The sequence below is a fragment of the Miniopterus schreibersii genome, assembly GCF_964146895.1.
Source record: "Miniopterus schreibersii genome assembly, chromosome: 16".
Classification (NCBI taxonomy): domain Eukaryota; kingdom Metazoa; phylum Chordata; class Mammalia; order Chiroptera; family Miniopteridae; genus Miniopterus; species Miniopterus schreibersii.
The window spans coordinates 3,001,790-3,014,582 of record NC_138116.1 but is presented as its reverse complement, the minus strand read 5'-3'; the positions used below and the strand labels follow the sequence as shown (position 1 = coordinate 3,014,582).

The 12,793-nt window shown below is 56.3% G+C and overlaps 1 protein-coding gene across 4 annotated transcripts in view; it reads right to left on the bottom strand.

Annotated features, from left to right (window-relative positions):
- The window catches only part of UBE2O (ubiquitin conjugating enzyme E2 O), a 38,049-nt gene that overhangs the window by 3,593 nt on the left and 21,663 nt on the right, over window positions 1-12,793 (bottom strand). The window contains exons 2-15 of one of the 4 annotated variants that reach the window (XM_081116008.1): window positions 9,664-9,723; window positions 9,442-9,552; window positions 7,409-7,506; window positions 6,904-6,967; window positions 6,151-6,294; window positions 5,596-5,705; window positions 5,316-5,466; window positions 4,591-5,063; window positions 4,046-4,200; window positions 3,675-3,787; window positions 3,461-3,589; window positions 2,676-2,765; window positions 1,081-1,777; window positions 704-840 (exon numbers count right to left, since the gene is read on the bottom strand). In XM_081116008.1, coding sequence (XP_080972134.1) covers window positions 704-840; window positions 1,081-1,777; window positions 2,676-2,765; window positions 3,461-3,589; window positions 3,675-3,787; window positions 4,046-4,200; window positions 4,591-5,063; window positions 5,316-5,466; window positions 5,596-5,705; window positions 6,151-6,294; window positions 6,904-6,967; window positions 7,409-7,506; window positions 9,442-9,552; window positions 9,664-9,723 — 2,532 coding nt within the window. Of the gene's footprint in view, window positions 1-703; window positions 841-1,080; window positions 1,778-2,675; window positions 2,769-3,460; window positions 3,590-3,674; window positions 3,788-4,045; window positions 4,201-4,590; window positions 5,064-5,315; window positions 5,467-5,595; window positions 5,706-6,150; window positions 6,295-6,903; window positions 6,968-7,408; window positions 7,507-9,441; window positions 9,553-9,663; window positions 9,724-12,793 lie in introns of all 4 variants that reach the window. The other 3 variants (XM_081116007.1, XM_081116009.1, XM_081116010.1) reach the window with 3 other exon arrangements.

Sequence of the window (12,793 nt, the reverse complement as noted above, 5' to 3'; positions counted from 1 at the left end):
AGGGTGCCTGGCACACAGAGAGGCCCGGCTGAGGTCTGCTGAATAAATAAGGTGGAAGGGCTGTGCCCGTTCCTGGAACTAACAAGGAAGCATTGACCCTGCTTCGGGCTGCATGACTCAAACCCGGCCAGCAGGACAGGAGAGGGGAGGAGAGGCGTGTGATGTTGCCACATGAGGAGGGCTATTCTGCAGCTAAAAAGAATGGACTAAACCAATATGAACCAACCTGGGCGGGTCTCGAAGTTACCCTGCTGAGCGAAAAAAGAAAATTACAGGTGATGCGTTCAGGGGATATGCTATTTATGTAAACAAATCACACCAAATAGCAGGTGTTTATGACGATGCATGACAATGTAAAGATATAAAAACGTCGTAAAAGATGCACCAAACTCAAGTCGGGACCCCTGAGGGTGGGGTGGGGATTGGTCAAAGGCAACTTCAGCCTTTTCTGCAATGTTCTGATTTTTCAAAAAGAAGACTGGACTCAAGCAATAATTATATAATTTAAAACTAACTCTAAAGCAGAGGGAGGAAAGAATGGGCCAGCTGGTCTAGACCCAGGTGTTGGACTTTGACCGAGACTATTTCCTGCCTTATCAGAGGTGTGGGTGGCCTCTCAGGTGCCATCAGGCCTGAAGGTCAGGGGCCCGAGGCTGGCAGTGCCCACACAGCCCATCTGCACCCGCCCACGCCAGCTACTTGCCATTCTATCCTCAAAGGTCTTGACCATGATGCCATCGGGCAGCGAGGTGGCCAGCAGGGCCATCTCCTTCCGCACTGTGCTGAAGAACTTCTTGGCTTCTGGAGGCTGGAACTCAATCTTCTTAAAAGAGTGATTTGCTAGAGGGGCAAAGAGAATGCTCAATCCCAAACGGCGAGGCCCTGAGAGCTCCATCTAGAAAGGAGCCGCCGCCCTTGGGAAGCTTGGCCGAGAGGGAGCAGTTGCTCGGTGTGCTCCCCAGAGAGATGACCACACCAGGGAACTGTCTGTCCCCCACCCTGGACCCTCGAGCAGCAGTGGGGCTGGATGGGGACAGGGCTTTGCCCCCAGATCTGTAAACATAAAAGGGGCGAACTCACAGGGCGCGAACTCCAGTACAGAGAAGACCTCGCCCTTGGCACTGGTGAAGGTGACGCCGGGCTTGCCGCCGCACTGCTGGCAGAGCACCGGGGTCTCGCTGGGCCACTCAGCCTTCACAGGAGACTGTGCCTCAGGCTTGTCCTCCTTGCGCTCTGTGTCTGGCGTAGCCTCCATCTTCTCCTCCTCGGCGATGGCCACGTTGTCTAGGGTCTTCTTGAGGTTTTCCTGTAGCTTCTTGATGTCATCCAAAAACTTTTTCTCCCGAGTCGGTTTCTCGGGCTCCACCGTAGGGGAGGTAGGCGAGCCTGTGAGAAGCTGCTCCACGGTCATGTTCTTGAGGCTCTCCAGGATCTTGATGGCCTCCTTCAGCTCCCGGAAGCTCTTCGGGGGCCCATCCTTGCCAGCCTTCTCCATCAGTCCAGCCACTGGGGCGGCCATGGCCACAGCCCCCTGAATGGCAGCCGTGGCAGCCTCTTCGCTGATCACCACGCCCTTGTCCTCCTCGGGGGCCACCGGCTGTTCAGTGGGTGGGATGGGGGGCTCCTCTATCTTGGGATGCTCATCCTCTACCAGCCCATTGTCTGTCTCCCAGCTGTCACTGTCATCCTCCCACTCATCAGAGGATGCTCCACTGGTGCTGCCTTCTACTGAGTCGTAGTCAGACTCCTCGATCTCAGACTCGATGTTGTACAAGTGCTGGGGGAAGACGGGCATGGGCAACTCAGAAGAGCTCTGCCTGGCTCTGGGACCCCGACCCTCAGAAACCAGAGGCCTGGCAGCCCTGCTCGGCCCTTCCCCCTTTCCTACTCTGGACTCTGCAGGTAGCTCCTCTGTGCTAGATGGTACCTATGTCTCTGGAAGGTGCCTTCACCTGCTCCATCCAGCAACAGCACCCAGAGTGCCAGCGAATAGGCTTCTCCTCCCTGTGTGAGCACTCAGTCAGCCTCTGCCCTTTGGGGCAAATCCAGCCCTACTCCCAGAGAACTCAGGTCAGAGGGGGGCTACCCTGGGAACTGAGAATATGCCAGAGACGGAGGAGACATGGGACAGCTGGCCTGGGTCACATGTGTTCCCCACCCCTGAAGGAGGGGTAAGCCATTCCCTTGCCCCACCCCATATGGGCGCCAGAGGGGAGAGCTGGGGCCTAAGGATGGCTCGAACAAGGAGAGGAAGGAACGGTACTGAGAATAACCCTGCGGCTCAGGACCCACCAGTAGGGGCTGGAGCCAGTTCTCCCTCCTTACTGCTCTGTGAAGGTTTTCCTAGAAAGGTCGGAGGCTCTACTGCCCACAGGAAATAACCTGCATTTCCTCAGCACAGTGAGATGGGGAACCAGGCAAACCTGGGAGGTCTGTGAAATCTATATGCACCTGGCAGCCTGGGGAGGCTGCGGGCTGGGACGAGGCTACGGAGCTTGGTGAGTAACGCCTCCCTTCCTCTCGAGCTTTCCTAAGGCTCTATTAGCGCAAAGAAAACCCTTCATCAAGAAGATTTGGAGCCTGTTCTCCTGTTCTCTGAGAGGAGAAAGGAGGCAGGCTGTGGCTTCCAGTCTGGCTGCCACAGCTGAGTGGCCTGGGTCTAGGCAGGGCCTTACCTGGGGCAGGATGATGGTCTTCGAGTTGTCAGCCCACACCACCTCCACCTTGCTGCTGACGTCCACACGGGCCACCTGGCCAACGGACGGCTGCTGGGCAAACAGGACAGGGTCAAGGGTGCAGCCCTACAGGAGGGGTGAGGCCAGAGCGCCTCTGAAAGGGAGTGCCAGAAGAGGGTGGCAAGGGTGAGGCAGAAAACTAGGAGGGATGTGGGCATCAGTCGGAGGAAGCCACAGTGAGGAACCCAAGCACAGGACCCTCTTGTTCAAACACCTCCAATGTGCCCTGTCCACTGAGCTCCCACTCTACCTGGTGCCGAGTACACAATGACACTACCGCCCTTTCTCTCGCACATTCTGGTCCCTCTGGGCTTCCTGTCGCTCCCAGGTGGGGTTCCAGCCTTGGGGCTTCTGTACCTATTCTTCCGCTGCTGGTATCTGCCTGACCACACACATTCCCACGGGCTCTCCAAGGCCCAGCTCAGGTGCTCCCTCCCGGCCTGGCCTGTGTTCCCACAGCACTTCACATCACGCCCACAGCGCTAGGTCAGGAGGGCTTCCCTAGTAACCACCATCTGTGGGGCCCGGGGAGCAGCTGTGTGTGTGAGTCTGACCCCGGCAGGCAGGCAGTGCCCCTGGTGCAGGTGGTCAGGCTGCCTGGCAGCTTGGGATGAGCCAGAGACCTTGCAGGTCTGGTCTCCTGGAGCCACCTGGTGGCTCCACCAGGTGCTGCAGCTGTTGCACAGGCAGGGAGCAGCGACGGCACTTGAACTTGGGGGGCATACCTCGTCCTCCTTGTGAGGAGCCCCATCCTCAGCATTGCCGATGCGGATGACGATGTCCGTTGTGCGGAACCGGAAGTCAGGGTGGTCAGCGATGTCATAAACACTCACATCTTCCTCCTCTCCGAGCAGCTGATTGGGGGCACAGGAGGGGCTGTCATGCGCCAGGCTATGCCCAGCCTGAGAGCCCACCCCACAGGACGGGAGCTGCACTCACCTCCACGTCGTCCCCACTCGGCCGCAATTTGAACCACTTCACCACACAGGTGCGGCCCACGTGATCCCCAGACTGCACCACACCGTAGACAGCGGGGTCTGGACAGCTCTGGACTAGGGACCCAGAGAGCACAGGACTCAGGAGCCCTGGTGGCGCCCCCTGCGACCCATCCACCCACCATGCATCAGGCATAGCAGGACGCAGAGCCCACGTGCCCCTTGGCGAGGTCAGCAGGAGCCAGAAAGGCTCCCCCCTCCCCTCAGAAGAGCAAGCCACCTTCAAAGGGGCATCTCCTGACCCTAAGACCTCCTGCCCGGTTCCCAGGCCCGCCCAGGTCCTGGGCAGCAGTGGCCCTCTGGAGCTGGCACTACCTCGCTTGTCCACCACGAAGTCCCCAGGGCAGAACTCATTGTTGTCCAGGTGGTGCACTGGGAAGAGGTCGTTGGAGCGGATGTTGCACTCCACAGAGCCGTCCTGCCACATCACATCTGCCGAGGTCATCGTGGTCACCACCTCCACCGCCACCCTGCAGAATGGGACCATGAGCCAGGCCATGCAAAAGGCTTTCTGGAGGAAAGGGCAGGTGCATTCTACACTCCCTCCCTGTGGGCTTGGGGGCCTGAAACTCCATCTGAGATGAGAAGGAAGACAATGGGCCAGCGGGAGCTCACCTGGTCCCCACACCCTGGCTGGGAGAGTGCACATGACTGTGGTCCCAGCGGCCAGACTCCCAGGGTCAAGGCCGCCATCCCCGTCTTACTCCCAGATCTTGCCTTTCCACCTGGGCCAACCCCAGGCACCTACATGGTCTCAGCTGGGTACCCCGAGCCCTACAGGGTTGCACGTGTGTGCGGGGCTACGGGGATGGTCTCGGGCTGGTCACTTAGCCAGGAGGGAGGGCGCCCTTGGGGTGTACCTGTCCCCCGGCTTGAAGTCACGGGTGATTTTGTTCTTCTTCCTCTTGTGTTTTCGCTTTAGGTTCTTGATAGACAAAGGGATGCTCTTTTTGCGATTTGTGCCGCTGCCACTCTGGGAGGAGGTGGTGGAGCTGGCAGAGGAGGTGACTGAGCTCGTGTCGTCCGTGTCGTCGGCGGCCTCGTCATCGGCGTCCTGCTCTGCAGAGTGCAGCCTGTCATCTCCGCCTTCCTTCAGCAGAAAGGGGGGCAGCTGCTCGCCGGCCTCCAGGGCCTCCTCCGGGCTCTCGTCCTGCATCTCCACTGGGCTGGCGGACCCATCAGGTGTCTCCTCAGGGCTGGCGGACCCCGTTTCACTCTTGGCTTTGGCCCCTCCTTTCTTGCCTGGGTCCTCCGTGGAGTGGTCCCTAGAACACTGGGTGTTGGGGGAGCAGGACATGATCCTCACCACCTGCTTCTTCAACAGGCGCTTCACCTGCGAGGGCAGAGCACGGAGGGAGCTGCAGCGAGCAGGGCTGACACGGCCCTGCCCTGGGGTGCGGGACACCCAGGCAGGTCCCACCTCAAGCAGCTTGATCTGGGGGGTGACTGCTATCCACACCTAAGTGGCCTGCAAGGGCCATCAGACGACCCCCCAGGACCAGAAGCACAGCCTGTCCTTCCTGGCCTTGGGGACAGCTCAAGGCCAGCTCATTAAACGCCCACCAGCCCAGCCCTGAGGACATACCTTCTTGGCCATGGAGCCCTCCCCCTGGGCGCAGTGTTTTTCTGGACATTCACAGGCAATCTTGGCCAGCTCTACCTTGGCTGGGAAGACAAACAGACAGCGCTCCCCGAGCTGCCGCTGAGCATGGTCAAAGCATCCAAGACGCTTCACCCTGGGGGGGAGGGAGAAGCGGGGGCTGGGCCAGCAGGTCTTAGCCCCCACATCTGTGACTATGACCCGGAGGGTTGCTCAGGGCCTGTCCCTGGGGTTGCTGAGGGGGTGGCATGCTGAAGCAGCTTACCTGCCTAGGTTTTCCTGGGTGATGACAGAGGGTGGGGGGCTGACGCTGTCCGTGCCCCCGGGACAGAAGCTCTTGGTGATCCATGTGACTTTCAGCTCCACAACCTGCACCTGGGATTGGGGGAGGAACAGGGTCACGTCAGAGGTTCCAAAAGTGCTCCCTTTAAGCAGCTACCCAGATCCCACCTGACCTCCAAGGCAGGAAGCAGTTCTTCAGAGTGTTGCATCAACTACAAAGACCCCAGAGCACTACAAACACCCCACCTGTAACTATAGCTCCACCCGGGGATCCTTGTCACCTCCTCACCACCAGTCAGGGCTCAGTGGACCTGCTGCTCACCACTCCCCGACCTTGCTCAGTCTGGGTCGGTCACCGGTGCCATGACCATAGCCTGGGTTTCCCTTATCGTCAAAGACCTTTCAGATAACAGGGTCCAGAGGCCAATGGGGGGGGGCTGAACTCTCAGAGCAGGCAAGGATGGGTGGGCAGCCACTTAGTTTCAGGGTGTGGAGGTCAAGGTCCAACCCCACCTCCCACCCAGCCACCAGTCCCTACCTCTTCCACCACCACCCGGAATTTGCTCTTGGTGCTGAGTACAGGTTTGACTCCTGACAGCCACTGGACGCTGGAGAAGATCTTGGCAGGGCCAATGAGCACCTGGCCTGGGTAGAAGCCATAGGAATCATCGAAGAAGAGGCCCTGCAGGATTTGGAGCCAGAGGAAAGTTCTTGTGAGTCACGCCTTCTCGGGGGATGGTGCTTTCCTCGCAACCCTCAATCCCACTCCTCGCCTGCCCCCCAACGCAGGCCTCCACACTCCCTAAAATAAACCCTGAAGCTCCAGAGCAGCACCTCTCAAACCTAAGGAATCTTACTAAAATGCACACTTGACTCATTCCATTTCTAATGAGCTCAGGCCACACCAATGTTGTTGTTCAGGAAAGACACTTTGGGGACCAAGGCTCTAGAGGGCAGTGGTCTGCAAACCTGTTTGATCATGTGCAATGCCCAGTACACTTACTTAAAAATTGTGCTGTAAACTACCGTTTAAAATGTCATGTTGCACTAACACAGTGCATATACTCAAAAAAAACAAACAAAAAAAACCCCACAGAGATTTTAAAATAATGAGTTAAAAATCAACAAAATACAAAGAAAAGTTCTAATACTTTCTGCCCTTTTCTAGGAACCTGCTGTGGCCAGAAGCAGCGTTTAGCTGGGCCAGCTACGGCTCTGTGCTAAGGAGTCCTCTTCCTGCAGAGTCCAAAGGAACAGGGAACATGAGATGCCCTCTACCCCCCAAACGTACTGAGTCGCTGACGTGTGGGCAGACGTCGTAGAGCTTGGCACCGTCTTCCGTGTTCATGGAGCACCTAAAACAGTGAACATGGGCTTGGTGTCCATGCAGCACTGTGACCGAGTCTTGGGGAGGCCTGGCAGCCAGGACCAGGGTGGTGCTGATCAGTATGAGGAGTTATCCGACTGGTCAGTGTGTCGCATGCCCTAAAGTGGCACAATCCCTTCTCCGTCCACAGCTCAGCCTCTGGGCTGGTACAAATAACTCTCCTAAAATGAACAAACCCTAGCCTGGTATCTGAGTGCTCAGCACCATTAGAGTGTCTAAATACAGCATCAGCTCCCAGCAGACATCCTACGTGATCACGCATCTCTCCCAAGCTAAGATGGGGCAAAGGCTGGAAGCTGAGAGAACTGGGCTCCAGTGATGAGACCCCGCCCACTCAGGGTCAGGCCCTGAATGTCCACAGCACTGGTCATTGCAGGCCGTGAGAAACCCCAACCTGTGGTGAGCATACCTGGCACCGTTGGACAGCTTCAGAATGATCTGGTTCTTTAAGTCGTAGACCTTTCCCAGCCAGCAGTCGTAGGCGATGTAGTCCCCGTACATGAAGGGCTGTGGACCAGGACACAGGGTAAGAGATGGCAGATGACACTAGTGTCCAAGGTACAGATCTCTCTGCCCCACCAAGATGGGGAGGAAAGATCTGGACAGCTTATTGCCCAGACTCGGCCTGGATAATACTGGACCTAAGTAACTGCTGCAGCCAGCTTCCCCCAGGTTCTAAGCTGCACCCTAACTCTCCTTCCCAGTGTGATCATGGGAGAGTCACACAGAGACCTGTGGCATCCAAGGACATGGGACTCTTGGGTGCAGTGGGCTGTGGAGGTCAGTTACAAGGACAAGGAAGTAACGTGGTTTAAGCAAATAAACAAATATCCTGAGGACGTCAAGAGGCAAGTTTCCCGCAGTTGGGAAGGCGCTCATTAATGCACAGGAGGGGTGAGGAAGAACGGAGGCGCTGGACTGGAACTGGGGGTACAAGGGCGAACTCGTATCTCAGTGTACACAGAGCAGGTGCTGACACACTTAGATCTGCCCGTCTAAATGTATACACGTGTGTATGGCCCAGCTGCCAGGAAAGGGCCTGGCAGCGATTAGCACACCCAGCACACACCCAGATCTTGGTTTCTGGAACCTGGGTTTCTCCTCAGAAGGGAACCTGGGCTTCCTGGAGAAGTGGCTGATTCCAGGGCTGGATCAGAAGAAACACAAGATGGAAAATAAAAAGGAGCCAAGGAGGCATATGATGGAGATGGTCAGAAGGTCGCAGATGCCAGCTTAAGGGGCTCCTCTGGCCAAACCTGGGGTCATTTAAGCAACAAAACCAACAATGGTGGTAATGGCTCACACACAACTGAGCAAGATGGGAAGCTCTGAGTGCACACTGATGCAGACAACAAATGAATAAACAAACAGGCAGAGGTAAAGCTCTTCCACACAGTGGGGATCACTTGATAAAAACAAGGAGGGAACAAACAGTGGAGCCATAAAATCACTTAGCAACCATCAGCACTGGCTGGTCCAGGTGGGTTGTTGATGGAGGCTAAGGCTGGCAGGCCGGGGTTTGACGTTGACATGTAACAGGCTATTGATATAATTCTGGAATATCTCCCCACAAAACAGAACTATCTGCAAAGGCGCCAATGGTGACTTTATGGTAGGGAGGCATGGCAGACACCAACACGACCAGGAAAGAGCTCAGTGGCATTTCTGGGGCAGTCCTGGCAAGGATGCAGAGCCTGAGGCAGCCTCAGACAGCTCCATACTGAGGGTCAAGCGATGGGTGTACCCAGATATGGAAGACAAAGCAAGACTGGGGAACCAGTGCATGCTGGAGGAGATCGAAGAGGTGACCACTAAATGCAAAGTGTGCTCCTGAATGGAGTTCTGGACCAGAACGGGGAAAGGATGCTGCTGAGATAACTGAATGGAGCCTGTGGATCAGACAGTAAAGTATCGATTCCCTAATTTGGGGAAATGGGGTTATTTCCTGATTTGAGGAAATAACACATTGTAGTATTTAGGGACCATAGGGCATCATATCTGTAGCTTGTTCTCAAGTGTTTGAGGGAAAAAAGGCTAAGGAGAGAGGAGGAGATGGGGGGGCAAGTGATGGAGCAAAGGGTGAAATGTTAGCAGCCGAGAAGCCTGGGTGACGCAGGGGATACAAGAACTTACAACTTCTAGGGAAGTTTGAAATCATTTAAGAAATAAATTATTGAAAAGAAACTTGTTTTAAAAAAAAGAGAAGTGTTAGAAGAGAAAGGAAACAGGGTCAGAGAACCACACCTGCAGCCTATGCTGGGGATGGAGACCCAGGGCGAGTCCTGACCTCGTGTCTGAATGGCTTACAGGCAGGAAGCGGCAGGTGGCTCCAAGGGAGCGGGAGGACCCTGTGCCTGGCCATCTGCCCTGGGAAGGGGTAGCTCATGTTTTGAGAAGAGAACCAAAGAGCAAGAAGAAAACGAGAGGTGGAAGGAGGCTCACCCAGATGTGCTGCAGGTCCTTGCTGTTGACGGGGTAGATGATGCAGTTGGTGCCGATGAGCTTGACCGCGCAGTCGATGCTGACGTCTATCACGGTGCCACACTGGCTGTCCTGGGAGGAGACAGCATCCAGGCCTGAGTGGGCACCTGGTGCCAGCCACCATGGGAGACCCGCCCAGACAACCCCAAGCCACCCCTGCCACAAGTGGGACGTGGGACTCACAGTGGAGCGCATGTGCCGGACCACATCCCGGGGCACCACGGAGCGGTCCTCTAGCTTCAGCTGGACAAGAAAACACAAGTGTGAGGAAAAGGTCTCCGTGGTCACCACGGGACACACACTCCCCTAGCTTCCTGGGGAAGGGTACGCACTATAGCCAAGTGCACAAATGCCAAGTGCTGAGCTCAGTTTCCATGAACCCTGGGAGCACTCCCTCAATGCACCCAGATCAAGACAACTCCAGGCACTAACCCCCCACCAAAGGCAAACACGAGGCTGGCGGAGGTCACATGGATCAGAGTGTGGCTGAGTGACAGATCACACAGGCATCATTTAAAGTCGAGGTTTAAGAGCCCGTCCTACACAGAGCAAAGCATTTTGTTAGGAGTGAAATCTTTCCTCTACTTCCTGCAAGTGCCTGCCCTCTGACCTGTGATGAGTGGAGTAGAGTCAGTGGAGGAAAAGCGTGACACCAGGCTGTGTGGGTCACCCTGAAGCGGGCTATCACCTGACACCACCTTCTAATCCGGGCTCTTTCCTGACCAGCTGCAGCCTGCGCCTTATCTGTGTGCCGCGGAGTCCTGCAGGCTGCTCTGCTGAGTAACTCGGGACGGCCGGCTTCGGGAGCCCGGCCAACTGCACAGCAGCACCTGACCCACCCCTCCACCAGCACCCAGCGGCAGCTGCCCTCCCGAGAGTACAGCCAGGGCCTCGGAAGAGCTGCCCCCTCCCTCGCCGGGCACTGGATCCCCTCTCTCCCCCAGCAGCCCAGATGGGAGACGGTTTTCCACCAGGCCAGCGAGTCTTCTTGCTGGCTCCCCAGCCTGGGCCACTCCTCTGTAGTTCTTCGAGTCATGGTAGCAGGTGTGCCTCTGTGGCTGCCACCTCATTTGTACAGGCACCTGCAAGACCTCACACCACAGGGGTGGATGAGCTGTTCCCTCAAACAACACCCTCCACTCTCAAGCCCTGGGGCATGGAAAGGTGACCCCTGGAAGAACTGAGACACTGAAAAGGGAAGACATTGGCTCAAGGTCACCGAAATTTTGGCAACGATGACTAAAACCAGTTCCGCTACAACCAGACTGTGATGTACAGAAAATTAAAGGGGAGCAATGGGCCCTGCCATCAATAAGCAGTAAAGATCTTCCAACCGGGAACATGAGCCTATGACCCGGATAAGCCCAAGCCCACGCGTTAAATGTGGGGATCCCTGAGCCAGACATGTAGACGTGCTAGATCTGAAACCTCAGACAAATCACGCGTGTCCACGTGTATAAAACGAGGTTACAGCAGCCCTCTCAGAGTGGCTGAGGGGATTAGTAAGGCAGTGAAAGCAAATGGCCACAGGGCGCCTGGCACACAGTAGGTGCTCAGCAGAAGCTGGCTGTGATCACTGCCTGACTCCACTGCCCCTGGGCGCAGGCTCTCCTGTCTGCTCAAAGATCCCAGGAGGCTGCGAGGGGCCATGCGGAGCTCTGCCAAGGGTGGTGGTAGGACGGTGCCGCTTTTCTAAGTCAAAGAGCATCCTGCCCTGTAACTCATGCCTGTCTTCTGGTCTGGGACATGGTATTTTCAGTGCTGTCCCACCCTATCTCAAACCTCTACTCTCATTTTAGACTTCAAAAAACCACAACTGCAGGTCTTTCCAAGCAAGTTGCTCTAGAAACCAGAAGTCACAGCCCCAGGAAATTCGATGGGAGAGAGGGGCGTGTGGAGTGGGGAGGGCTGTGTTCTTGGTGTGAGTGGGGCAGTGGCACAGGCCACCTCACCAGCACAGGGAGTGCTTCTCATCAGAAGCTGTTCTGGAGCCAAAACACAAGCAAACAAAGACCCAGGATCTGTATTTTTACACAGACACTGTGGGTGGAGAACTTTTACTCTTCCTGATGTGACTTAAAATGTCAATAACCTGGATCTCAGAGCAGTGACACAGGGAGTGCCAGGAAACAGCTCCCATGGTGGGCTCCTCTTCCTAGGCCCAGTTCCCAGCCCCAACTGGATCTGGGGACATGGCTGGCGAGGGACTCTCGAGTATGCTCATGTAAGGACTTTCTCAGAGCAGCTGCCCATCATGCGGCTGTGCCCGATAGCCCAGCAATCAGCAACCTGCCCACCTGCGGACAAAAGGGTTTACCAGCAAATCCACAAATGGCCAGAGGACCTCCATGCCTAGGGGAGAGGGAGGGCAGCGGGAGATGGCTGAGCAGTGTGGGAGAGAAGACAAGCGTCGGTGTCTCTAACTAGGACATTCTGTCAGTCATGTGCCACAGAAACCATTCAACAAACACTCCGCTAGAACTAAAGACCGAGGCCAATCAAGTCAATGGTTTCTGAGTATTTTCTAATGAGAATGAGTCGGGAATATAAATATATAGGAATGTGCCTTGGTTTTAAAGAACTTACATTTAGATGGGGGACCCAAAATACCTAAAACCATTTAGATATGTGTGAATACACTGCAGAGCTGAGTAGGGGGACATAAATTCCTGTTTCCGGATGGCAGGCTGGGCTGCAGAGGAACTGTCCACACAGATGCAGGTAAGATGTAGCAGTAGGACCCCACCCCCCTGCTTCAGGAGAGAGCTGGCCGGGCCTTTGTATTCTCAACCTCCAGGTGCAGCCCAGGGACAGGCCTGGTCTTGTCCCCAGCACCCCTCCCTGACTGCACACCGCAGACCAGAAGCCTGCGATGCGGCAAGACTGCATCACTGCCCAGAAACTGCAGCTGCGGCCTGCTGGCCTGCTGGCCTGCCGGCTTGCCGGAGTAGCCCGGAGGCACCTCCTGCCCGAGGGGATGGAGAAAGGGGACTGAGTCTGACTGCCTGCTAAGTGGGAAGGACTGGGGAGCTGCGCCTGGCTGCAGGCCAGCAGAGCCAGGCCAGCAGAGCTGGGTCTCTGCAGAGGCTGCGGTGTTTGAGATGCAGTGTTCTGGTGCATCCGGGGGCAAGAGCCGGCGTGGAGAGAGCCCAGCACTGCGCCCTTGTTTTGTCCCCCGGCTTGGCAACCAGGCTTAAGGAGCAAATCCCCCAGGACTCAGGGGCTTGAAGGGAGGGGAAGAATGGGAGCTTTAGGAGAAGGCTTCCCTCCCTCAAGAGGTGCGACTGAAAGGCAGAAGGTAAACAGCATGACT